General features: G+C 47.5%; 1 protein-coding gene across 14 annotated transcripts in view; it reads right to left on the bottom strand.

The window, feature by feature from the left end:
* The window catches only part of Rft1 (RFT1 homolog), a 69,066-nt gene that overhangs the window by 3,753 nt on the left and 38,268 nt on the right, over positions 1–27,045 (bottom strand). The window contains exons 12-16 of one of the 14 annotated variants that reach the window (XM_033757084.1): positions 24,852–25,101; positions 23,243–23,343; positions 22,260–22,347; positions 20,971–21,116; positions 9,746–10,517 (exon numbers count right to left, since the gene is read on the bottom strand). In XM_033757084.1, the coding sequence (XP_033612975.1) occupies positions 10,439–10,517; positions 20,971–21,116; positions 22,260–22,347; positions 23,243–23,343; positions 24,852–25,101 (664 nt within the window). In that variant the 3' untranslated portion in view covers positions 9,746–10,438. Of the gene's footprint in view, positions 1–9,745; positions 10,518–10,538; positions 11,316–20,970; positions 21,117–22,259; positions 22,348–22,654; positions 22,838–23,242; positions 23,344–23,385; positions 24,556–24,851; positions 25,102–27,045 lie in introns of those variants that run through there. The other 13 variants (XM_033757085.1, XM_010643060.2, XM_010643062.3 and 10 more) reach the window with 13 other exon arrangements.

The following is a 27,045-nucleotide window of genomic DNA, read 5'->3' as shown; positions in this document are numbered from 1 at the left end:
GGAGAGCATGAAGGGAGACACAGCACTGTCCTCCTAGTCACTCCATATTGGCCTGCTGGAGGCCCTCTGCTGCCCAGAGTCCTATCTTCACACCCTGCTGGTTTGACACTAGTGGAAACCACAGTCTGCACCTGTCCCAGCACCTGTGTCCTACCCCTGCATCTTCCATTCTACCATTTTTCTTCTGCATTAAGGTATAGCTTACGCACAATAACTTAAGATAAAATTCTAGCAAGGACATTTAATATGTTTGGTTGATGCCCGTTGTAACTACAGAGCAGCTTAATCTCCCTGAATGACAAGAGCCACATCTAGACCTTCAACTTGGTCACTGTAGGTCAGCACTGGGTAAATTTAGGAGGAAAGAAATTTTTGCACAGTACAGGTAGAATTAGGAGAAATGTCTATGGACCCTACTTTACCCAATAGCTTTGTACAAAGTGAAGCATGATCAACTGAATCTTAATTTTCTCATTGGCTATTTTATAATCCCTGGGGTACACAATCTTCATTCCTGATGGGCGTTTCTCCTTAGACCTTCAGCTTCCACTCGGCACTGTCTTTATTCATTCTCTCAGGTCTGGAGTAAAACACCTGAGGCAGTTGCTTAACTTCCTGATACCAGTTGCCTTGTCCTTAAAATTTAGTTAGTAAGACATAATTGATTGAAGACAGGGAGCTGCACTCAAAGATGAGTTTCTTTCAGCCGTTAAGATTCAGCTGTCAAGAAACTGGCCAATATTTCAGAGAAGGAGTTTTCTACATTTTTCCAAGTGGTAGAGCCAGGCCCTGTCACTCATGCATCCTACATTTCGCTAATGCCTGCTGTGTCTGCACCAGTCGGGCTGCTGTGGACAGGACTGTAATGTGGCTCCTCTGCAGCCACATCAGCCGAGGGAAGCTTTCCTTGGGGTTGAATCAATAAGAAGGTAGCACAGAAAGGACCTCTGTCCAGGAAAGAAGGCCTTGCTCTCTGTCCTGAGCAGAGCAGCTGAGTCATTGCCCAACTCTGCTTATAACCATGGGGGCAAAGCCCTTTTCTCTCCCAGGGCCTTGTTCTAGGAAGTAGGAGGATAGAGATAAACGCTACAGATCTTCTCAGCACCAGAGCTCCAATAGGGTGGCCCTGGAGGGGCTGCTACCACAGGCAGCTTTGGCGGGTGGAGGCAGGGCTCTCAACAGGCAGTAAATGTTTGGTTTGCAATTTCCAGCAGGATCCCAGCGCCCACAAGATTAAATAAGGGCATATCCACAGAGGTCTTAGCGTGGTGCCTCATTTGTACTTGAGGGTCACCAAAAGTAAGTTCCTCTCTCCCCTGCTGGCTCCCAGGGACTATAACTTACACTTGGTCACGTCTGCCGGACCCCTCCCCTGCAGCTGGATTCTGGGTCACCATCCCTGCAGCAAGGCCACTTCCAAATGGGGCAACAAGTGGGCTCAGTGAGAAAAGTCCAAGGACAAGGGACAATGAGAATTCTCACACACTGCTGTTGGCAGCTTCTTATGGTGACACACATACATACTTACCTGAGGACACGGCTTCTCCACTGTGAGGTATTCAACCCAAGAGAACTAAAAGCACATGTCCAGCCTGGCACAGTGGCACACACCCGTAATCCGGTGCTCAGGAGTCTGAGTCAGGAGGATTGAGAGTTCAAGGTCAGCCTGGACTACACAGCTAGACCTTGTCTCAAAAACAAAATTAAAATAAAATGAAACTGCATGCCCACACATAGAGTCTTGCACAGGAATATTCGGGGACATTGTTACAACACAAAGCAACATGGATGAATCTTAAAAAGCATATTTTGAACACAAGAAGCCAGACACAAAAGAGAACACACAGCATGACTACATTGGGATGAAATTCTCAGATAGTAAAACTGATCTTTGGGAAGAGAATGGCGGTTCCTTTGGGGCGGGGGACATTGACAAGGAAGGAACACGAAATTTCCCAGAAAGACAAACCCTTGCTCAGGGTCACGGTTATATTGCATCGAGTTAAAAGACACCAAGTTACACATTTATGGTTAGTGCGTTTCACGGAATGTAAGTTACTTTTCAGTAAGATATATAAGGCTCCAAGGTTTGCTGCTAAACGAGGACCCTCTCAGGCCTGGGACGGCACAGGAGACACAAGCAGTGGCACTGGGTATACACACTAGTGCTCCCTCATCCAGCCCACCCTGCAAGACCCGGTCTGGAAACTGCACCTCCTGGTTCTGGTGTCAGTGACAACTCAGTCCCTACCCTACTGGCTGGTGAATGAGGTCATAAACATGTAAATAGCAGTTTACAGCAATTTTGGAGGCTTTTATCACCAGTATGCCAGCACCTTTTATAGCTACTCATAAATACACCTCCTATTAGAGTTTTAGCAGATCACAGCCCAAGGGGCTAAATGAATCCCTCAAGTGAACTAACCACGTGTCACTGCCAAACACTGGGCTTTTCTGAGGCCTTAGGACTCCCTGGCTGAGGTGGGGCAGGCACGAGGGTCAGCTCTAGTCAGCCTGCTTAGGGTTCTCAGCCAAACACTGCCTTGAGTGGCATTCCGGTGCAGAAGGCAATGGGGCTTAACTCAGTCAACCTCAGCAGCTGCACCCAAAATGAGCTAAGCTAAGCGGGCCCTATTTTCCTCTCCCCTGTCTTCTCCCCAAGCTCAGTTTGTCTTCTACTTCTTGCCTCAGAGCAGGAGACTGATCGCAGACTGTCTCTCATCTGTTCTTTTTTTTCCCCCTATTACATTTACTGGTACATTTTAGGTGTACAATAAAGTGACATTCATCATTGGAAATTTGTACCTTTACATGCTGTATCTTGGCTCTTATTTTTTTCCCCATTCCCCTACCCCTCCCTATTTACAAAGACTTTGTTTCCATTTTTTCCTTTTCTCATATTTTTTCCTTTCCCTTCGCTCCTTTCCCCTACCCCTCCCACTTCCTTCTCCTCTTTAGACCTTTTCTTCCTGTTTCATATTACCTATTACACATCTTGATCCTTATTCACACTTGTTTCTTACACCAGAGAAACTATATGGTATTTACACATGTGTGTCCTATTATTTTCACCTAAGAGTATGGCCTCAATGTGCTTCCTTCCATTTAGTTATAAATGACTCTAGTTTCTCATTCTTTATGGTTGAGTTGCACTAGGTTTTATTTTTTTAAAACCCCACATCTTCTTTTTCCAGTCTCCAGGTGATGGGCAGTTGGGCTGTTCCTAAGGTTTAGCTATTATAAATTGTGCCGCTATAAACATGGGTGCACATATATCACTGTGCTATGATTCTTTTAATTCTTTGGGAAGATACCCAGCAGAGGTATAGCTGGGTCAAATGGAACCTCTAATCCTAGTTTTTTTAGGTATCTCCATATTGATTTCCACAGTGGTTGCACCAGTCTGCACTCCCACCAACAATGGAGAAGGGTTCCTTTCTCCCCTCAACCCCGCCAGCATTTGTTAGTGGTTGATTTCTTGATAGCAGCCATTCTTTCTGGGGTGAGGTGGAATCTCAGTGTTGTTTTCATCTGCATCTCTCGAATGACCAGTGATGTTGCACATTTTTTCGTATGTTTATTTTCTCATCTGCTATCTCAAGTGCTGGCTCTGCATGGAAAACCACCTCATCCTGTAGTCTCAGCTACTCTGGAGGCTGAAGGTCAGGATCACTTGAGTTTAGGAGCTCAAAACCAGCCTGGACAACATAGTGCACTGTCATCTCAAACCCCCAAAAATCAAAAAAAGAAAGAAGGAAAGGAGAAAAGATCACACAAGTGACAGGCACACACTTGTACCAAAACATGATGATACACATGCTGAAATACACACACACACACACACACACACACACACACAGGGGAAGACCTGCTCACAGATACAGGCACACACACACAGGTACCGCGATGACAATCATGTTTTGGGCACCTGCTAAATACTGGGTGCTTTGTGATCAACACTTATGTCCATCTCCTCCTAATTGTGCAACACTGTGTTAAATTCTATTTACTTATTACATTAAATTCTATCCATTAAATTCTACTCTATGCAGAATTGTATTAAATTCTACATGTGGACTCATTTAATCCTCACCACAGCCCTGTGTAGTAGGTGGTATTCTACCCATTTTAAGAAAAGCCCTCTCTTCACAATCCATCCACCCAGCAGGCACTGGACATTCTCCAATGTAATCCATAAGAGCTGCAGCCAGACAAAACCCTGACATCCCTGTCAGGTCTCCCCCAAGAACCCATCTCCATCATTAGTCAGCTTGCCCTCTATTTCCTGGAAATCCAGAAAGTCCCCACTGCTCTTTTGGAGAGGGTAGGAAGGAGGACGGTGACCTCAGGGGTTCTCACTGTCAGCCTCTCACTGCACCTGGCCACACTTAACTCCCAGCACCTGGGCTTGATCTCCCAGGTGCACATTTCCTCTCTAGCTCCCCCCAAACCTCCTTCATCCAGTTCCTGGAGAACGGAAGTGAAGGCACAGAATGTGATTTCCTCATGCAGAGTTCGAAGTCCAGGAAAGGTCAGTTTGTTGAAATGGATCAAATCAGGTGAAGCCCATGCACGGAGCATACCTTCAGCTACCCCTGCTATTAGATGTCAAGGAGGAACCTGGGGCTGGGAGAGAGGCAGGTCCTGTATCAGGGAGGGAGCTTGGTGGACAGCTAACCTAAACATCCAGGATTTCCCAGGCTCTGGGTGAGGGTAGAGGTCCAGAGCCAGCAGAAGCGTGAGCAGGAGTGCTTGAGGACGGGCTGCCCAGATCCTTCCAGCATGGCTGACATCTGGAGTGGAACAAGGTGCCCACAGTCTTGGCATAAGTGTATACTATTGGGTCAGGCAGAGGTTAGGCACAGGGATGATCTTCCCAGCGCTGCCCTGTCTCTCTGTGATCAGAGTGTGGGAGGGCTTTCTTTGGTCCTTAACACAAACAGAAGAGAAGACTTGGGCCTGGGCCACCATGTAAGATCCTGAGGATGGGGTGGGGCTGTTAGAGATGAGCAGACCCTACTGCCCACCCCACTGGCTCGCTCCCAAGTCACAGCAGCTCAGGACCAGGGAGGGGGAGCCCTAGGAGAGGGAGGAAAGCAGGAGGGATCCTGGAGTGGAGTGGAATGGAGTAACTGGGCCTCAGTCAATAGGGTGATGGGGGGTGGCTCATGCCTGTAATCCCAGCTGTTTGGGAGGCTGAAGAGGGACAATTGGAAGTTTGAGTCCTACCTCAAAATATGAATGAATGAATGAGTGAATGAATGAGTGAATGAATAATAAGGCTGAGGCTATAGCACAGTGGTAGCATGCCCTGAGTTTAATTCCCAGTATTCCCAAGGCGGGGAGTATGTTAGTTTAGGTGGGGATGGGCTAAAGAATTTCAAAAAACTGAATCAGAGGAGAACAGAGGGAAAGAAACATGGAGGAGAAAAAAGTATGTGGAAGTCTGGAGGTGGGAATACAAGTTGAGTGTGGGGAGCAGCAAGCAATTCCTTTAGGCTAGAGCGTGGGAGAAGGACCAGGAAAGGGTTTGGGGGGAGCTTAATCTTAAAGAAATCTGGATCCTGAGCAAGGAAATGCTACTGACACTGACAGTACCAAGGGCTCACTGCTGCCAGGGCGTCCTCTAGTCCCCTTAGCAGCCCCATGAGGTGCTTGGCTGGAGGGCAGGACTCCACCAAGTCCCTTGTTTGAGTCAGGCAGCCACTCCTCTGACATGTTCGATGCTTACAGGTCTCTGCACTCTGCGGATTGAGCTGGGCCACAGACAAAGCTCTGGCTGTGGCACTCTCTCCTGCAGCAGATCACAGGCCCAGCCTGGCAACCAAGTTGGGTTCTTTCTGCAAATTGGCCTTGTAAGCCACAGTTCAGCTTACACCCAAACTCCAAGAATAGGTCTTCAAGATACCCTTCTTCTCCCATAGTTCCTAGCAGTATTGAGATAGCAGAGATCAGGCTCAGACTTCTCAGGCCCTCACCAGGGATGTGACGGCCACCAGCTCCAGGGCTCAGTGGAGCTTCCTGGGCTAGGAAATGGCCCTGGAAAGAGATGCCCAAGCCTGGTCTAAGACCAAACCAAGGACTCAAAAGCAATTCCTTGATTTCCATGGCTGCAAGCAAGCTTCTTAAGGCCTAGCATGCTGCTACTACTCTCTTAATCAGCACCTTCTTCCTGGGTTTAGTGCCACTGTCACATCAAATGAACCTACAAGAGGACTGTCATGGCATTGATCATGAGTTCCTTGCATAGCAACTCTTGCCCAGGGTCAGCTGCCCCTGGGCCTCAATGCTGGCCAAATTCAGACAAGGGGCAGAGGCCTCAGCCTGGGCAGCCTTGTACTTGCTGCAGCAGCCAGGGACCCCTAGCTTGGCCATCATCCTGCTGCCTGGCTTTGGATCCTGCTCTACTCTTGCTATGGGGCTCCAGCCAATGGGCACCCTCTCTGAGCCTCAGTTTTCCCATCTGCAAAAGTAAAGCGCTTCCAACAGCACCAATCCCATGGGGACGTTGCAGGTGCCTGGATCATGGTCAGTGGTTAGGAAACATCTGTCCCAACCCAACTTATACATAGGATTTAGTTTAGTCAAGTGAGTTCTTCTTGGCCTCAGCTTCTTCGCTTTACCTAGAGGAGGCTGCAGTACCTGCTTTCCTATTTGTTCCTGGTACTCTAAGGACTGGAGACCGACTGGTCACTTAATGCCAAGGCAGAAGACAGGCATCACCCCTGTTGCTCAGGGCTGGGTTCCCAGGAGGTGAAAGCCTACAGGTGCAGGGAGGTCTCAGGTGGGCCTTTGGCCAGCATCCCAGCCTCTGCCCGATCCTAATAACAGCCTTTGGCGATTGCTGCCAGGGACGGCACTCCATTGCATCTTGACCGCCTAGCTCTCCACTTGCTAGCAACTTGGAAAGAAACATATGGGAGGGTCCTGCCCTCTAGTGGCCGCCATAGATGAGGCCTGTGCTCTCAGGCTTCTGGACTGGAAGAACTCTTGGGGCCCTAGGTCTTCCCTAGTGCCTGCTACGCAGGAATGAAGCCATTTCATAGTCTCTGATGTGGAGGCTGCTCTTGGGAGCTGGAGCCCAGGAGCCCTAACCTCCGAGCACCTCTGAGTCCCGATGGTCCTTATTTCAGACATGTGCCCACCCAACTGGAGGCTGAGTGTCCAGAGCTGGGTCACAGTCCACTAAGACGCAGGCCCGACAGGGCCCAGGACAAGGGCACCCACACATAACGATCACACAGTACTACAGAGAGATGGGGTGGGGAGTGTACCTCTGCCTGGGCTGAGGCGGGGCCTTGTGCCTGTGGGCAAGGAAAGCACCATGGCATCTGGAACCAGTGTGGGGACTGACACAAAAGGTGCTTTGCCTCTGGGCGCCTTCTGCTTCTCAGGGAAGGAGGCTGGGGAAATGCAGGGGAATCCTGCTGCTCTGGGAAGGGCCTCTGGATGTCTGCCTCCTCCAGGGAAGCACAGAGGTGCACCCAGCCAAACTGCAGCCAGTTTACTGGGCCAAGGCGGGGACTGTGGCTTCAGTGAAGTGTTCAGAAGGACCCAGCCCCTGTGCCTCTCTCATCATGTCCTGAGCTCCTCTGCCCTTCAGTCCTACAGTCTGAAAACTGGAGAGCTGTGGCTCTGTGCTCCATGTGCCTGATGAGAAGGAGCCAGCAGCAGTGAAGAAGCTGGGGCTGGCCCAGCCTGCACTTCCATCAGGACAACTGGCACAAGGGATAGGAAGTGGTCTGGAGAGCAGAGGCCCACCTATGCATGGGCCTGGCATATATGAGGCCAGGGAAAACCCCCCAGAAACCCCACCAGCCCTAGGGGAGATCCCTGCATCTCTGGGGAAGGGCCAGGAAGCTTGGTGCCCTGGAGTTCTGACAGCCCCCGCCCCATCTTCCCCAACTTCCTGTTTCCAATTAACACTAATTGGACAGGTAGTCAAGCCTGAAGATGTGAGCAAAAGCAGTCAGGTCTGAGTCCCAGGGAGGCAGCCCCTGTTAGGGATCAGATGATCTAGGCTCTGGGGCATGGGCCCTGGGGTCCCCATCTCTCTGAGGGGGGATCAGGTGGTAGAGCCACATCTGCCAGGCACCCCCATGGCCCCTCTGGAAGGTGGAAGTTATCCCAGGGCCTAGGTAAGACCTAGGGGAGTGGGGAGTCTGAAAATTTAAAACTGGCTTATAAGACCCCCAAAACTGACCCTACAAGTCTATCTCTGCAGACCTAGCTTTTTAAATTTCTTGTTTCCAGCTCCCACTACTCAAGTCACTCGTTCATTCATTCACATATTACGTCTCTATGAAGTCCTTCTTGTGGTTAACTCCAGGGACCACAGAGACGGACATTCCAGATTTGGCTAGAGAGGAGGGCTGTGGAGGCCTGCTGAGGAGCTAGGATGCTGTCCTGGAGGCCCATAAGCACTAGAGAGTCAAAGGCAGAATAGGGGCAAAGTAGGTCTAGGGGCAGAAAAGGTTTCTTATGCTTAATTGTTTTCCTTTATGAGCAACCCTCTCCCATGCCACCTAGACCTGGGCCCAGGCTGGCACAGAACACATGGGGCAACACCTCTGGCTGGCTCCACAGGGGAGGAAGAGGCCAGGCTGGCAGCTCTACTTGTGCATAGAAGCAGCAGCTGGCACTCCTGGGGTGAGGCTATGGGTCCCTTGATCTTCAGACTGGACGCTTTGCCAGGAACACTAGGACTGGAGGGAGGAGGAAAGCAGGCTCCAAATGTGCACATCTCTGGGGTAGGGCAGCCCTTAGGGAGAAGGGGAGTCTGGTCCCTACAAGTGGCTGCTTGTGGAACGTGGCCTATTTGGGCAATCTGGTTCTTAGCCTTCAGAGTCAGAGCCCTGAGGTAGTCAGACCCCCTTGCATCACATCAACATGGCCCAGGCCCTCAGCCCTGGTCTGAGGTGGTGGGAGAAATGGACCACACTCCACTGGAGTGTGTCCAGCTTGTTCCCACATTCTCCTTAAATCTCTGCCAAGGAGATAGAGGCTCAGCTCTGCTTCCCTCCTTTCCCTGCCTCAGAGACCAACCTGGTCCTGGGCAATTTGGTGTTGCCATAGCAACCCATACTTTCTTCTTCCTTACTTAGCTGGTTGAATCTGAGTTGCAGTTTAAATCCTGGTGAGTTGTCTGTTTAGAAAGCATGTGGCCATATGAAGAGATCTATACTTCTCCCAAGTGCCTCTGATATCCATACCTGTCTCCTGCTGGCTGAGGCATGGGAGATGTGCCTTGCATTCTCTCTCTATGCCCCTGGAGTCATCCTGGAAATCCCCACCACCACACACACACATACAAAAGGCTCATGTACTCATAGGTGGGATGGCTGGATCTAAAGTGTGTGATTCTGGAATTAAGGGTGTGTGGTACTACATTAGTTTACTAATTAGTTTATCATAGTTCTGTATGGATATGGACCCTAGGAAGGCCTACCTGGGTGTGTGTGACACCACTCAAAAGGCTAGTAGCTTGGATGGGATAAAAGGAAAAGGAAGGCTTGCTATTTTCTGCTTTCTGCCTAACCTGCCATGGACTGTTTTTTTCTCTGCCGTGCCCTCCTACCATGCTGCTTTACCTTGAAGCCAGATGACTATAGATTGGAACCTATACAAACCGTAAACATAAATAAATATTTCCTCCTTTAACTTCTGGGTGTCAGGTAATTTGACTCAGAAATGAGGAAAATAACCAAGACACAGATCTCCCTTGACATCTGGCTTTTAGGAAAATATGAATGGCAGTCATGCACAGCTGCTGAGAGGGCCTTATAAGAGGCCTCTACAAATAAATAGGCCTCTCAGATATGAGGAATAAATGGGGTGTGCAGCCAGGAGCTCTTGACTCAGAAGAGATATCCTATCTGGGAATGTGAGTTGCCTTTAAGGACCTGGGCCATTTAGGCTGGGAGTCCCTATGTGTGAGCACTGAAAGACCAGGCCTTTGGGCCTTGGGCCCCTAGCATCCTCTTAACCTCATGAGTTCCCCAGTGCTGACCTTAGTCTCCTCTGATCAGAAATAGAAGACTCTCTGGCAATGAGAGTGGGCTGAGAGCTCAACCTTCCCGGGTAGAGGAGACAAGGTGTGGGGAAGTGGCAAAAAAGCATCCCTGTCTGTGATGAATCAGGTGTGAGTGCTTGTGTAGGGCTGGTTTATCACGCTTAGGGGAAGCAGCCTTTGGGTGGTCTTAGAAAATCACGAACTTCGCTGTCAGGCCAGACTTCCGGCCCAGACCATTCTCAGATCTGCCTGGAATAGTGCCTCCATCAGTGTTTACTAGAGAAACAGGTTTAATCCAAGATATACAAATATGTAAGAATTTACAAAATTGGTTTACAGTGGCCACCCACAGAGTCCGGTGTGGAAGGGTGCAAAAGGGCTCTCTGTGCACTGGGGATCCAAAGGATCCCGTCAAACGCCTGGAACTCACTGTAGTGTCCACTGCGAGTCTGTATCAAGAGGCTGAAGGGTCTGGCGATGCGTCCTGGTGAAGACTGCAGTTCTGCTGAAGAAACAGAAGTGAGCCTTCTTTCTTAGTTTCCCTTTGATACTATTCTGGAGATAATACTCTCTCATGTGGGTCTTCCACACCCAGAGCCATATCGAGCCAATCTAACTGGGCATTTCTTATTCAATTGACACAACTGATTAACTGTCACACATAGGGGATGGAAACAAGCTTGCATGGGACTCACCAAGAAGGGCCACGCAGGAAGAGCAGGGAAACTTGCCTCTGCCTCTGCCTTCTGCAGTGATGAAAGCCACTGCCCCACACTGCAGACATTAAAGCCACCGAGTGGCCCTATTTATGTGACTGCACCCCACTGGGCTGCAGTGTCGTAGCCCTATGACTGCATCTCATGACCAGGCCTATATCTGCATCCAATCTTTCAACCTCTCTGAGCCTTAGTTCCTTCACTCTGGGGGCCAGCAGAGGGGACAGGAGGAATAGAGCAGAACAGTGAGGGCTCCTGGAGCAACATCTCCAGGAAACAGAATCCATGATACTTGTTGGGCTTAGTCATATTGAGAAGAGTTTTACAGTGTTTTGTTGGACTTTCCTAACTTTATAAAGAAGAGAATGGGGGGGTAATTAATTACAAACTCCGGTGGGGGGGAACAAAGTGTAGTAGAAAGGAAATAGAACAGTGCACTTGATGTAGCAGAAAACAATGTTGACATATGCACTAGTTTTAACCACGTAAATACTCAATGTCAATTTACCCTAAACCATGGCATTAGAAGGCTGAGACGTGGAGACGTGGCTATCAGAACTCACTTTTCCAGAGCAGGAAGGCAGGGTCTGAAAGGTGAAAGAGCAACAAATAGCAATATAAGTGAATTCTTTAGAAATATAAAGAGAAATAGAAGAAATGACCAAGAGAACTGGAAGCAGAGGGTCATGAACTGTGAGGCTTGGGGTAGTGAGAAGAAGGCTGCATTAGCAGCCTTTCAGCATTGTTCAACTTTTTTAAAAAAAAATGTATTATTTTGATAAAAAGAAAAATTAAGAATAGAAGCAGGTAGGATTTAGACAGAGAAAATGCTGAGTCTTGAGAAGTTGAGTCCATTGTTCAAGGCCATAGAGCAGTGTTGGCAAACCTCTCAGAGACCAAGTGCCCAGATGGTAACACCAAACACCCTTATTTATCTCCAAGTGCCAATGCGGCAGTTAAACCTGACACTGAAGTTTTAATTTAGAAAAAAACAACTGTTTCCCAATGCTTGGCTGCCAGACTGACTTGGCTCACTACTCACTGACCGAGAGGGTCTGTGTGCCCCTTGTGGTGTACGTGCCATGGGTTCGCCACCACTGTCATAGAGTAAGGAGACAGCAGGACTCCTCTGGGTCTACATCCAGGTCTGTTCGCGCCAGGGTCCACAGCAGGTAGAAGCCTGGAGTGATCTTGGCAAGACTTCGGGCTCTACCCACAGGCTGGGTGACTCAGAAATACTGCCCCAGCTGCAGCAACACTAGGATAATGTGCCTCGAGCCTAAAGGGCTGCACCCCATTTCCCTACCTTTGGGTAGGTGAAACAAGGAGGAACTTTCCACAGCCAATTGCCTGTAGAGGCCTCCCATCCAAGCAACGAGCAGGAGCCACAGGCAGACCCTGCTTCCTCTGTTCCACTTCTGCTCACTTAGGTGGATTTCAGATTCTCTGAGGGCAGAGCTGGGGCATCACTGACACCCAGAGGCACTGTCTCAGGGGAAGCAATTACTTGTGACAGCCTGCACACTCTCAGTGGCCCAGTGTGGCACATCCGCCTGTCTATGGCCGAGAAGACCGTGAGCCTGGCTACTGGCTGATGCTCAGCAGGGATCCCGAGCTCCACTGCCCCTCAGGGTCCCTAGCTCTGCAATGGGAAAGACAGTCACTGCACTAGCAGTGACAGGCTGCCGTGATGTCACGGTTAATACTGTGTGAATCCCTCTTCCCACAAGGAATCCCAGGGATAAAAAGTCTCACCCCTGGCCAACAACAGGTCATGAGTACCAGGTTCTACCCTGGCTAGTTGGTCACTCACTGTGACAGGGGCAGGCTCGCTCCCACCCTGGCATCTCTTACGGTGAGGCTGGGGCTGGCAAGCAATGAAGTTTAATCCCAGGGTTCACAGGCAGGCACAGTGCAAAAGCAGGCCTGGTTATTAGAGGTCTGTCAGGATATTCTCTCCAACAACCGAGAACACAGCTGGAAACAGCCTCTGATGGCAAACAGTAACAGGACTGCTGCTGAGGGTGGTATAGGCCAGGCAAGATGTGTGCTCTGTGTGCAGACAGAAAAGGAGCCTTGACTGATGTTTAGTCCCTGAGTGTCTATAGTGCACTGCCTGCCCTCAGAATAATTTATAATTTGCTAATCAGGAAATATGTACCCTACCTAATGATACTGGGAGATAAGATCACTTGTAACACAATACATGAACATATTTTAAACTGTACATGACTTCTGCACTGGTCTGGCTCCCCTGCTTGAATACGGACCAGCACCCAGGCTCCAGTCCTGGAGTGTAGAGGCCCAGTGGGCCCCGGCTCTACAAGCTACGCCATGGTACTGCTCAACCCTGACTTATTCTCTGCTTCCACAACGGGCTCTGAGCAACAGTGGGCAGCGAGGGGAGTCCTTTGTAGGTGGAGATGAGACAAAGGCTCCTACCCCAACCCCAGAAACTCCTGAAGGAACAAAGGCAGAGCTGAGATTAGAGTACGACTGTCCTCGCCTGCTCCCCAGCTGTTGACTATGTGGACCAACAGCTGCCCTTGGACCCAGCAGGCAATGGAGTTGAGAGTAAAATGTCCTCTCCAGGCTGAAGAGAAGAGTGTCCAAGAGAGGTGGGCAGAAGTTAGGAAGCCCTGCAGCAGTGGGCCATGTGAGTCAGAACCTGGCTCACCCTTGCCATGGCTCCTTGTGGATGGACCACACTACCTGGGTATGCTCTAGACACCAAATGTTAACGACTTTCTTCCTCCATAGGGTGGAGGGCAGGCCCAGAAACGTATGGGGTTTCTCTACCATGCCCAAGTCCTGATAAGATCAGAACATGCATTCCTTTTGGGAAAACTTCATCTTTGCAGTGGCACTCAAGATACCAACTGCTTCTGGAAGGAGGAAGCCAGGTGATCTGAATTCGGCATCCTTCATCCCGGTGAGGTGAAAGAGCAATAGCCAACAAATGCAGAGGTTAGGATGGAGGGTGTAAGTAGAAAACGGTTGGTTTTACTTTGCTTGTTTACTTAAAGGAAAAACTCAGCAAATTCTTGGATCAGTTCAGCAGACAAATGCTGTTGTGCCCATCTTTAGAGAAGTAAACTGAGCTTAGGGGAGGAAATGTGTAGCTTGAAGATCCACTGTGAAGAGATGAAACAAGGCTGGGGCTAAGATCTGCTGTAAGACCCCCAACCTGCCTTCCTTGTTCTCAAGGAAGAAAGGAAACAGGTTTTGGAAGAAAGACAGAGGAACATGAACAGGAAGGCTGGCAGAGGTGTCCACAAAAGGGGAAAGTAATGACCTGGGGTCTACCCCATGCTCTGTAACTACTGGAGCCAAGGACACTTGCTCCAAGTCACCCCGTAAGTTACTGAAGGGTAACTGGTGGTGTGTAACTGATGACACGCAACTCAATGTAGTGTTTCACTAGAAAACTCCACACCTGCTTGCATTCTTCGAAAGACAAAGGCATGGATGTGGAAGGCTTTTTCCAGTGATGGCGCAGATGGAAACAACACAAAGGTAGGACACCTCTGAGTCCTTCCATCCGGAGCCTGGCTCTGGCCCTGTGTTCACATGTTTGCTGCAGGGAGAGCTGAGAGGAGGCCAAGGCAAAAGTCACCAGGGTACTCGGGCATCATGCCCATCGGCCCTGCTGGGCTGCCAGAGCACCACACAATTTCACTCTTGGTTACAAAAGAAACAGATGTAAGCAGCTCTGTCCTTTCTATTGCCCCCCACTGCCTGACATCTGTACACTTGCAAGAACATTCCCTTGTCATTAGAGAGACACCACTTACGGATCTCAGAGGAAGGTGACAACTTTAGCTCTAGTTCAGGAATGGAAAAATGTGCTATGCTAACCTGTTTGTTCATAAAATTGTTGTGTACATGCCCTAGGGAAGCAAAAAAGGAAGGCTATGTTAGCTGTTTTTCTAGTTTGCTTGAGACATGTAGAGGGTACAGTGTGTTACTCTCTTGGGTCTTTGTGATTTTCCCGGCATGGCCTGCGGGGGCTCTGAGGCTGGGGGTGGGGGTCCCCAGCTGTACCAATTGAAAAGACAGAAGCTTATGTCACCAGCCTCCTTCTGAATTCTCCTGGGAAACCAAAGCCCTTCTGAAAGGAGTTTTCTGGCATCCCTAATGCTGTTCACCCCAGTGTCACCATGATTTTCAACAGAAAGTGCAAAGGAGTGAGGAGGTTCGCTGAGAGCAACCTGCACTGCCCACAGCAAGTCACGTTTCCCTTCAGACTGCCCCTCTCCCACCTGACATGGCTTCATGGAAGCCACACACTATTAGTTCCACATAATTGGAAAGTGTGTCAGGATCTCCTAGACACAAAACAGAAACATGCTCTCAGTGGTCAGCTCCGTGACTGATGCAGTCATTTCTTAATTAGTCACTGCTCACTGACTGTGCTGACAGCATCCAAGCCCCCACCAAGGTCCTAGCCTGCGATGGGTGCCAGTAAGAGTGAGCTGGGGAGGAAGGCCTAGGCGTGGTCACTTGACTGTGTGGGTTTTGTTTTGTTTTTTGTTTTTGAGATGAGGGGAGGTCTTGCTATGTTGCCCTGGCTGGTCCCAAACCCCTGGGCTCAAATGATCCTCCTACTTCAGCCTTGAGAGTAGCAGAAACAACAGGTGCGCACCACCGTGCCTGGCTAGGAGCAGCCAGTTTTTCAGGTCCCCTTCCTGTTGAGCACTGTGCAGCCAGGTGGCTTCTTTTCAGGACAGGACATCTTTGTAACAGTAAGGTCAACAGGTACATGACTTTGGGGGACTTCTACTGGAGAATGGGACAAAATGTGACAAACAGTTGGCAGTGGTCTTGAAGCTTCCTTCCAACTCAGCTGTTCTGTCGCAGGTCCTCGTGGGGCTCCTCTGAGGCCAGAGAGCAATCTGGGTAAACTATGCCACTCTGCACGGGCCTCCCCCAGACCAAGGGCCTCACTTGACCCCAGCCTGGCCCTTCCACTGGCCCACTGATGGCCTATGACCTACACTAGTTGCCCTGTAAAAATGGTTATTTCTCCTCCAGGGGGTTTGCACTCAGAAACAAAACAAAAGGATGAGGGAATTACTGCTGGAAGTAAAAGGCGGTGAAAGAGACTGCAGAAAGGCTGGTCTCCACCCTGCTGAGCAAGCACCTGAGCATAGCCTTCCTCTACCGCTCACCACTCCCACTGCCCTCTTCTCTGCTGTCCGGGCCCAGATGAGGTGAGAACCAGCCAGATGGTGAGAGGACCAGGAGCTGCCTCGGGGCTGGGCCCTCCCAGCCTTGCTGCTAGGCAGCCTCTCTGGCACCAGTGGCTCCTGCCCTGCCTTCCCTCCCTGCAGGTCACCAGGGCTTTTTGGCTCCTGGGCTTCATAGGTGCAAAATCCAGGGCCTTTCAACTCTTTGGGAACCTCAGAAATGACTGTGATGGAAGCAAAAATTAACTGGTTCCAAAATAAGAGCTTTAAAAGTACATTATTTAAATATCCACAGAGCATATCTTTTTTTTTTTGTAAGACAGGGTCTCACTATGTAGTTCAGGCTGGTCTGGTACTCACTAGTAGCCCAGACTGGCCTTGAACTCATGGCAATCCTCCTGCCTCAGCCTCCCAAGTGCTAGGATTATAATCTTGTTGATTAAGCAACCAAAGTTCTTGTACACATACATAGTTATATTCAAAGTGGAACATAGTGCAGTGTAATTCATCTGACAGGCTGGCTGGGAGTGAGGGAGTCTCCAAGAGGAAGTGTGCGGGAGCCTAGGTCTGGGACAGGCTGGGTGCCTTACTCTGCTGACACTGACACACCATGTGAAAGGAGGGCTCCAACTGCACATTTCACCTCCAGCACTATCCATGTGAGCCACTTTTCTCAAGAAGGGCGAAAAGTTGCCAGGAGAAGAGTCAACTGCATTTTGATATAACCAGCAACTCTGGCTAATTCGTCTGGAGAAAAATTACCAAGTTACGCTATTTATAAGACTTTTTCACGAGGGCCCTAAAAGAGGATGAACTGCATTAAAAGCCCATTCTCCTCAGTTTGCTCAGCTACACCCAGACAGTTCTGGTTAAAAATTAATGACACTAAATAGGGAAGTGGCTGTTCCAAGGTAGTTGGGAGCCAACTGATAACAAAAATCAGTGTTCTCCCTTTCCCCAAATTCTTCAAATAAAACACCCCTTCTGCTATCCTTGAAAGTTAACTAGCAAATGAAATTAAAAGCTAATTCAATGTGCAGAAGATTAAAACTAGGTGGACTCCTATCTCTCACCCTGTACTCAAATCAAAATAGATCAAAGACCTAGATATAAAAACAGAAACTTTGAAACTGCTGGAAGATAACAAGAATAAATAATGGAAGAGATAAGGCACAGGCAGGCAGGCTTTCAGAATAGAATTCCAATAACGCAGGAAATAATATCAAGAATCAACAAATGGAATTACACCAAATTAAAATTTCTGCAGAGCAAAGGAAACAATCAACAGGGCAAAGACAACCTAAAGAATGGGAAATATTTTTGCTCGCTACTCTTCTTAGGACTACATAAATAACTCAAAAATATCACCTCCCAAATAAATGATCCAATCAAAAATTAGCAATTGAAATGAATACAAATGGCTAATAAGTACATGAAAAAATGTTCAATATCTTTAACCATTACAAAAATGCGAATCAAAACATTCTTACTCCAGTAAGTATGGCTACCATTGGGCTGGGGATTTAGCTCACAGGTTCTGCCGCCTGCCTTGCAAGCACAAGAACCCGAGTTTGATCCCCGGTACCTAAAAAGAAGACAAAAAGCAACAAATGCTTTCAACATAGGGGAAAAGGAAGCCTTCTCCATTGTTGGTGGGACTGTTAACTTGTACAATCACTTAGAATCAGTATGAAGATTCTTCAAAAAACTAAAAAACAGAGATTTCATTTGACCCAGATATATCTCTCATGTGTATTTATCCGAAAGAATTAAAGACAAAACACTACAGTGATACACAGACACCCATATTTATAGTGCTGCAATTCATAACAGCTGAGCTCTGGAAACAGCCGAGACACCTGTAAATAGATGAGTAGCTAAGAAAATGTTGTATATATGCACAATATAATATTTTTCAACCATAAAAAAGAATGAAATCATCCCATTCATGATAACTTCAAAAAAATTAAATACCTAGGAATCAACATAACCAAGGAAATGAAAGACTTCTATAACAACCACATAGAATTCTAAAGAAAGTGACAGAAGAGGATGTAAGAAAATGGAAAGACATCTTCTGTTTCTGGGGAGGCAGAAGAATACTGTAAAAATGGCAATATTACCGAAAATGATATATAGATTTAATGAAATTCCAATCAAAATACCAACAATATTTATCAAACCAGCAAAAAACAATCTTAAAATTTATATAGAACCAGAAGAGACCCAGAATAGCCAAAGCAATCCTGAGCAAAAAAAAAAAAAAAGCAAAGTGGGAAGCATTACAATCCAGGTCTCAAATTGCACTCACTATAAAGCTACAATAAAAACAGCAAGGTAGTGATACGGAAACACATGTAAACCAATGGAACAGTAGGTCCAACCCTATGCACCTTTAGCCATCTGATCTTTGACAAACAGGCTAAAAACAAACAATGAAGATCGCCTCTGTAACACATGGTGCTGGGAAATGGATTATGCATGTGCAGAAGAATGACTCTAAACCCTATCTCTCCCTCTGTACTAAAGTCAAATCAAAATAGATCAAAGATCGAGATGTAAAAACAGAAACACCGAGTCTGCCGGAAGATACAATAGATAAAACCGAAGACAGGTAGAAGTAAGGACTTCTGAACAGAACCTCAACCGCACAAGAAATAGTACCAAGAATCAACAAATGGGATTATATCAAATAAAAAGTCTTCTGCACAGCAATGGAAACAACCGGCCAAGTGAAGAGACAGCCTCCAGAATGGGAAAAAAAACTGCTAGCTACTCCTTGGACTAATATCTAGAATATATAAAGAATTTTTAAAACTATACCCCACCTAAAAGACACCATTCAAAAATGGGCAACTAAAAAATGAATAAATAAAATAAAACTGAGGGAAAAAAATGGGAAACTAAAATGAGTAGACACTTCTCCTAAAATGAAGTACAAATGGCCCATAAGTGCATAAGAAATGTTCAGCATCTCTGCCTGTTAGAGTGACACAAATCTAAACAATATTATAGTGATGCTGTACTCATGTCTATAGCAGTACAATTCACAATCTCTAATTGTGTGTGTGTGTGTGTGTGTGTGTGTGTGTGAGAGATAGGGTCACACTATATATAGTTCAGCCTGGTCTTGAACGCACTATGTGGCCTAGGCTGGCCTCCAACTCACAGCAATCCTCCTGCCTCAGCCTCCTGAAGGCTGGGATTACAGGCCTGTACCACCACACCTGGCACTACAATCTCTAACTTAAGAGAAATAGCCTAAAATGCCCAGCAACAGATAAATAGATAAGGAGAATGTGGTATGTATGTTACAGCTGAATGGGCCAATAATAGTCCAGGTTCTTGTGTATGGTGAGGAAAGAATTGCCAAGCATATGTCCAGTAGTCTGTAGTTGTAGTTATGTTTATTGAAGATGATGGGAAAGGCAGCAGCAGCAACAGGGAAAACAGAAAAGAGAAAAGAAGCCAGTAGCTCACTCAGGCTTTCAGAATTTAAGGCTAGACAGCTCTGGCTTTAGGTGAGGTGCCAGTGCTCTGCCACCTAGGGCATGGAATCTCTTAGGCTTTTGTTATTTCATTTTGTCCCTCTCTGAGAATAATGGAAGCAGGAATAACTGTTAGATGCTGTTTCGAGTTAGATGGGGGAAGGGAGTGACTCATTCAGCTCCTTTGTTTCTAACTGTAATAAATAAATAAGCACACACAATGGAGTATTATGGAGCCATAAAGCATAAATTTAAGGCATTTATAGGAAAATGGATGGATCCTGAGACAATAACGTTAGGCAAAACAGATCAGACACAGGTGAAATATTGCACAGCTTCTCTTATACGAGAAACCCAAAATAAAAATAATTTAAAGAGAAAAATAAAAGAGAGATGGTAGGAAGCAGGGAGTTTGGGAAGCGATCTAGGGATAGGGGAACAGACAGAATGAGGAGGAAGGGCATTAAAATGATAAAAATATGAAGTATATGTAATTACTATGCATTACAATCATACACTAATAAACAAGAAAAAAGAAGGAAATACTGTCATTTGCAGGAAAATGGATAGAACTTGAGAGAATCAGACAAGAAAGTCAGTCAAGTTAATTCGGACACAGAAAGTTAAATATCTCATGGTTTTCTTTAAATGCGAAACCTAGACTATAAGTAAATGAGTAAAACAGAGGAGAGATGATAGGAAACAAAATGACAGTCTCTTGGACATGGGAAAGGAGTTCGGGGAAGGGAGGAGATAAGGGAGGGCAGGTAAAGGGATTGGAAATGATTGAGACATCATATTGGTATAGACAGATTTTCTGTACTGCAAACATACACTAATCATATACATAATGTGAGGTGAAATAAATCAGACACAGGTTAAGTACTGCATGGTTTCTCTTCTATGAGAAACCCAAAATAAAAATAAAAGGGAGCTATTCACCCATGTACTTAAACAACAGTAAAACAAACCATTTTCATCTGCATCTCTATTGGCTCAGAAGACTCATTTCCAAAATAAAAATACAAGTTTCAGTTCCTTCATGACACTCATGGAGTCATCAGCAAATAAAATCTATATTTTAGTGGTTTTGTTCAGCTGTTCTTTCCAGTCATATTTCACTGTCTGTGAGAAGTTTCCAGGGGGCCCTGACACTTAGGCCTTGGCTGTTCTTCCCAAATCTGACCGATCTGACAGGCCTGCACTGCCTCCCACTCTGCCGTCCAGAACTCTCCCTTAGGGACACTGAGCAGCTCATGTGGGAAGCATTCTGAGACTGTTAGTTCGCTAGGTTGAAGAGACCAAACTCCTGGGTAACTCCCTCCTCACTTGGCCATCAGTGCCAAAGGTCCGCCCCCTGCCCCTCCCTGAAGAGAGGTTGATAACAGTGTGAAAGTTTTCCCCTGCTCTTCCTCTTCTCTAGTTCCTCCCCAGGCACAGCCCATTTTCATTCATAGCTCTTCCAAGACTGGGCTGAGGACCACATTCTTTCTGATTCCTTGGCTGGACATGAATTACATCCAGCTTAGAGGCCACACCCAGCACTCAGCACTCAGAAATCCTACCTTCCGGGTATCCCCAGATTCTCTTCTCTCTTCCTCAAAATCATGGCAAGAAACGCTGAGGAGGGCTGGGGCTGAAGCTCGTGGGGCTGAAGCTCGGAGACAGAGTACTTGCCAAGCATGTGTGAGGCCCTGGGTTCAACCCCCAGCTTCAGGAGAGATGGTGGGTGGGTGACAGACAGACAGACAGACAGAATCCCCAATGAAGTAAGTGTGTTTTAGGATTAATGAGTCAGTCGCTGAGCCTCTCTTTGTAGCATCTGAATTCCCAGGATCCTCTAATTCTGGTATAAAAAGACTATGAGCCCATTGAAAGAAAATCCTGTCACCTGACTAAAGACAGAAGAGTAGAGGGGCTGTTCTGGGCCTCCTACAATCATAGTTTCTCTATTCTGCATGGAAACTTGTCCTGACCCATCAAGGAAGATCTGCTTAATAAAAAATAACCAAGTCAAAGACCAGGCCAGATGGAGAAGGAAAAGTATAATAAACAATGGGAAACACTGCTTAGGGTAAGAAGCGAACTGAGAGACCCTCTGGTAATTCAGTCCCAGGCCGGAAGAGGGCAGGGCGTGCAGTACCACCAGAACTGAGCTGCTGTGGAGTGGGCACAGTGCAGCACAGAAAGTCCCCACCGAGGGAGCCCAAGTCAAGTCTGAAGTGACTGACTGACCTTACATGTGGCCAGAGGGAGTGCAGAAAGTTAGCAACACTCTTAATTTTTTTTTTTTTTTTTTTTTGGTACTGGGGATTGAACTCAGAACCACAGGCAGCAGAACCACTGAGCTAAATCTTCAGCTCAGCAACACTCTATTCTTGCCACCAAAGGGTTGTTCCTGTCATAAGAGTATGTGCTGCCACGCATTGTGGGGCACACGGGAAATTCCAGCACTCAGGAGGCTGAAGCAGGAGGATTGCTACAAGCTTGAGGCCAGCCCGACTTGCATAGTGAGTTCAAGGCCTGAACTACATAGCAAGACCTTATCTGAAAAAAAACCTAAACAAATAAATACCAAAAGGATATGCCTTACAGGCATGTTTCCATGGACAAATAGCCTCATTATATTTTCAATGGTACTTGAAATCAAAAGTGTGATTGTCCCCCAATCTTTCTTGCATGAAGTGAGACAGCCTGGCCCATATGCATGCAAGCACCCTGAGGCTGCTGAGTTCCACAGGCCATGATTTCAGGGAGGCCGCCAGGGATAAGAACTGAGTAAGACTGTGACCAAAGTGCTGACGATCTAGGAGGCAGGTACTAGCAATGGAAAAACACATGGCTGTGGCATTACCTGCCCTAGAAACAGGAAGCAGGACATGGGAGAGGGTCCTGGGCAGAGGTGCCCATCGTTCAAGAGACGCACACCCTCAGAGCAGCACCTGGTGGGTAGCATGGGGAGAAGAGAGGATGAGACACCTGTTAGACACAAGGCTTCTCTCTAGCTGAGAGCAGAAACCCCATGGTTCCTTCCGAAGTCACAAGGCCATGCACGCCTAGAACAGAGAACAGATACTAGGGATATGGGCCCGACCAACACTGGGCCTGTCCAAGAGGAAGGCGGGGAGGAGGAGCTGTGCCAGGCTTGGAGGCCTTACAGCCTGCTCCCCATGAAAGCTGAGCCCTGAGGGCCCACCCCCGACCCTGACCTGGCAGTGTGGGTCCTGGGAATCTGTGTTCCCTACCTTACCATCCAAGTGACTTGGAGGAGCACGCTTTGAGGTTGGGGTCTAGTGAGTACAGAGTGGGGTGGTGAGGTTCTGGGGGAGGGGAGAGGGATGGTCAGCAGCAGGAGAGGAGCTTGTGGAGGACAGAAGGTCCACTTCTGTGCACTCAGGCCATTCTGTTTTCCTGCGACAGCCTAATCCTGCCCTACAAAGACATGATGAAGGCCATGTTTTTAGAGCACCTCTGATAGCTCAGCTCAGGACACCTTGCCTTTGGCTACTTTCTCCCCAGTTCAGAAGAGGAATGGATAAAATCACATCAGGGTGACTGGGCACCAGTCTCGGTGGGGTAGTGGGGCTTGAACCTCTGCCCCTCAGTGGTGGCTCCAGCCATGTGGGTTAAGTGCAAGCACTCTAATGTACAATACCAAATTCTCTTACTGGGCCTCTTTCTGGAGGCAAATGGCTAATTTGGAGACATGGATCAGAAGGTTGCTGTTCATACCTAAGACATGGTTTGCGCATGTAGCTCCAAAGGGTAATCATATCCAAAAGGGGATTATTACATTCATAAGGCAAAGAAAACTGCACAACAATGCTTGACACTCACCCGTGGGGCACAAGGAGCCTGGGCTCACGTGCCAGCCTGGAGGCCCACACGCACGGGTCTGCCATTCTTCGGGGGCTAGAACTTGGTTGTATGGACCAGTGCTGGAAACAAATGGTCAGTGAGAAGGGCTTCACTCAGTAATACTTGCCATATAGAATTTATCCCATCTTATTATTTTATTCTGATAAAAAGAGACATTTTTCATTTTAGCCCTCAATTCCCATGCATGAAATTACAGAAAGCTGCCACACAACAGTCCCCTCAGGGAGCAAAACAGCTTACCCTGGATTCGTTCCCTTCCAAGTCCCTCTTTCAGGTGGCCAGATCTAGAGTCTACAGGAGTTCCCCTCCCTCCACTCCGGGTCTCCTGAGGGCACATGCTGGGGAAGGCATGAGCTGACCCAGGGGCTACAATGACCGTGACCAGCAAGCGTCTCCCTCCCTCTCTGGAAGAGGGATCAGAAAAGCTTCAAAGCTGTGTTTCTTGGATTGCTCACTAATATCTTTTCTTCTCTAAAAATGCAGAGCGCAGCACTGACACAGGGAAAGCCACACTCTGTGCTTACGCAGTGCATACTGAGCTTCATCCTTTGCCCTTTTTTTTCACTTTGAGAAAGGGTCTTGCTAAGGTGTCAGATGCTAACTCAAATTTCTGGTCCTCCTGCCTTAGCTTCCCTTGGTGCTGGGAGTTCAGATGTGTATACCATGGTGTCTGACTCCTTCCTTCTTTTACTGAAGAAACTAAATATTCCTGTGAAGGGTAAATGGCTACACCTCTTTTCCTTGGCCAGATAATTATTTTTTAATTTAATTTTCTTAGCCATATAATTATTAACATCTATGATAGTTTGTTGAAGCACACAGCTCCAAAGTTCAATGACACCCCATAGGAATTAGTTCATTCATAAAAAGGAAAAAAGGCAGATTTAAAAAAAAAATAACAAAAAGGATGCATCTATTTTAAAAGGGCTTTTTGGTCTTCACTTAAAAACTTAACTCCTCCCGCAAGTGGTCAGGGTTTGATCCATGGTTCTTACTACGGGGTGGCTCTCGCTCTGCTACACATCCCTTGGCTGGGCTTTTGCACAGCAGTGCACTCTGTCCAAGAACTTCCCCCACTGGTCCAGTGCCAAGGACCCCTGAAATCATGTCCTTTTGTCAGCGAGTCTGGACACACCCAACTGAGTCTTCAGAAAGTGGATGAGCTTGGTCTCGGTGAGGAATGCTGTCCCCAGAGTCACTCCTAAGCAGAAGGCCCCCACAGCAACATGTGCCAGCCTGGCAGGCCAGCCTTGGTCACAGCAGAGGAACACCTGGGAAAGAAACTACTGTCACTGCTCGCCTCCTCGCTGCGCACCCCTTTCCTCTGGGACAGGCCAGGGAAGGGGGCTGCTGTTCCAGCTTCTAAGTCAGAATAAAAGCCAACTGGTCAGCTCTGTTCCCCCTGGCAATAGCCTTTGCCACATCTATCCTCTGTCTGCTGCAGAGGCCTAGAGGGATAAGAGCAGGCAAAGAGTTACCCAGCCAGCTCAGACAGTCTAGGGAAGGGAAACCCAGAGGGGGGACAATGGAAAGCTGTGGAATCGTAGTGTGAAGGCTGCAGTCTCACCTCTGAAGTACCAGTAATCCCACCAGCAAGGGCAAGTACCCCCAGAAGGGTGGGCGACAGGCGCAGGCCCACCAGAGGCCTGTGTGGGCTCCCTCGGTAGTAGCAGTGAATGAAGCAAAGGCTCTGTGTGATCCGAATGCCCATGTTAAAGCAATTGGCCAAGATGAAGCCCACACTGCCACACCAACGGGTCAGGAGATAGGACAACACCAGGAATGAAGATGACAGTGCCAGCATTGTAAAATTGTACCTGGAGAGGAGACAAGCAAAGCAGGGCTGTGAGTACTTTGTCCCATGATGAGCTGCTACAAAAAAGTGACCATGAACATAAGCTCACAGAAAGAACCTCTGAGTTCCCATAAATCCAACTGAGTTCATATAACCCAAGTTTTTAAATAATGAATGCTAGATGGATAATGTGGAAATAGCATCACCTTCATCCTTGAACAGAAGAGTAAGAAAATGAACTCAAAGTATTTATGTTCTTCAAGGATAATAGCTGATTATTTAAGTGACACTTTATAATCAAAACACAAAAATCCTGTTTAGTCTACGTACTCCAACATGAGGCCAAGACTGTGACCTGGGTAATAATTATATACCAGATGATAATGATATAGGAGGTAGCGTGTGGCAAACCTGGCTGGGGAAAATAAGCAGGACCTGTCAATTATGGGTCCCAGGACAGCACCGAATAACTCCCAAGACCCCGTCTGTAGAACTTCTTGTGGGTTCCCATGAGACGTGGACCGCATACGGACACAGACCCACAAGCAGTCTACTGTCACTCCTCATAACGGCCGGTGCTGTGTCTCCCAAACAAAGGGTGTACTTTCATTTTTGCTCTTTTTGTCCCTTTTTCTCTTGTTTGGCCGAAGTTTGCTCTGCAGAGCAGTACTTCCCTTACTCCATCACCCCTCATTTTTCAAATAAACTTTGGTACCATTTTCACGTGTCTCGGCCAATTCTTCGTTCAAGGCAAGAAGAACCTGGAATACGTTTAACTGGCATGCCATTTCCAAACGGGTGACACTGACTCTGACAGGCCCTGTGAGCATCGCCGAGGACACACCAGTAAACGAGCACAGGTGGCCCGTGTCTTCTGAAGCTTGAACTTGTTTAACAGACAAGAAATCAACAGGGAGGGTGAGAAACTTGCCTAAGCAGTGACTCAACACTCTGACCCAACTCCTGGCCCCTAAGCCACAGGGCCTTGTACAGCTTCCCTTGAGAAATATAGCACCCTGCAGTCTTGGGCAATGCACCTCACTCAAATGAGTGACCAACATCCAAAATGAAATGTGAACAGAGAGCAAAGCCTGGATCCCCTCTCTTCCAGACTCTTACACACCCTTCTCCTCTTTATATGTCTAGGGTTCTTTGGATTCTGGAGCTGAATGACTGACTATACTACTCCTTTCACTTCTGATTTCAAAGCAGTGTATCACTTCAGTTTTCTGCAAACAAAGGAACCCGGTGTCAGTCAACTTAAAATAACTGGCACAGTCCTCCAAGAGGCTATGGTATAGTCATAAGCCAAATTCCCCAGTATGTGGTTGGGCCCTAACTCAAAGCAGACACTTTAAATATACACTTACCAAGGGAACCAAACCTCTTTGGCCTCCAAACTGTCCACTGGGTTAAGCCACCACACAGGTTCTACAGATGAAGGGTGGCAAGAAAGCTACTGCATCCCAGGACGGCCTACTGTAGGTGTGGGGGCTGAACAATCCTAAGGTGCTATAGAAATGTGCTTCATCGGAGTGCATGAAAAGATCCTGCACCTTGTATCTATAACCAGTTACTGTATATATCATGGTAAGTACAAAATCTCTAACAGGGAAGGCATGATTTCATCGGGAGGAAATTTTACATGCTTCTAAGTACAGAATCTCTTTTTATGAGCAATAGAAGTACAAGAGCCTGCAGTTTCATAATGTAAGATTTTTCATTATTAATCAATAATCAGATGGCCACTTCACAACAAGCCAGTAAAGGTGGGATCCACCAGAGAACAACAGTCTGATCTCTTTTTCAAAAGAGATACAAGAGTGCCGGGTGTGGTGATATACACCTGTAATCCCAGCACTCGGGAACCTGAGGCAGGAGGATCACTGTGAGTTCGAGACCAGTCTGGGCTACACAGTGAGTTCCAGGTCAGCCTCACTACATAGTGAGACCCTGTCTCAAAAAA

Source organism: Fukomys damarensis, unplaced genomic scaffold, assembly GCF_012274545.1.
Source record: "Fukomys damarensis isolate Sample0158 unplaced genomic scaffold, DMR_v1.0_HiC HiC_scaffold_28, whole genome shotgun sequence".
Classification (NCBI taxonomy): domain Eukaryota; kingdom Metazoa; phylum Chordata; class Mammalia; order Rodentia; family Bathyergidae; genus Fukomys; species Fukomys damarensis.
Note: the sequence above shows the minus strand (reverse complement) of the source record. Positions and strands in the feature narration are given on the sequence as shown.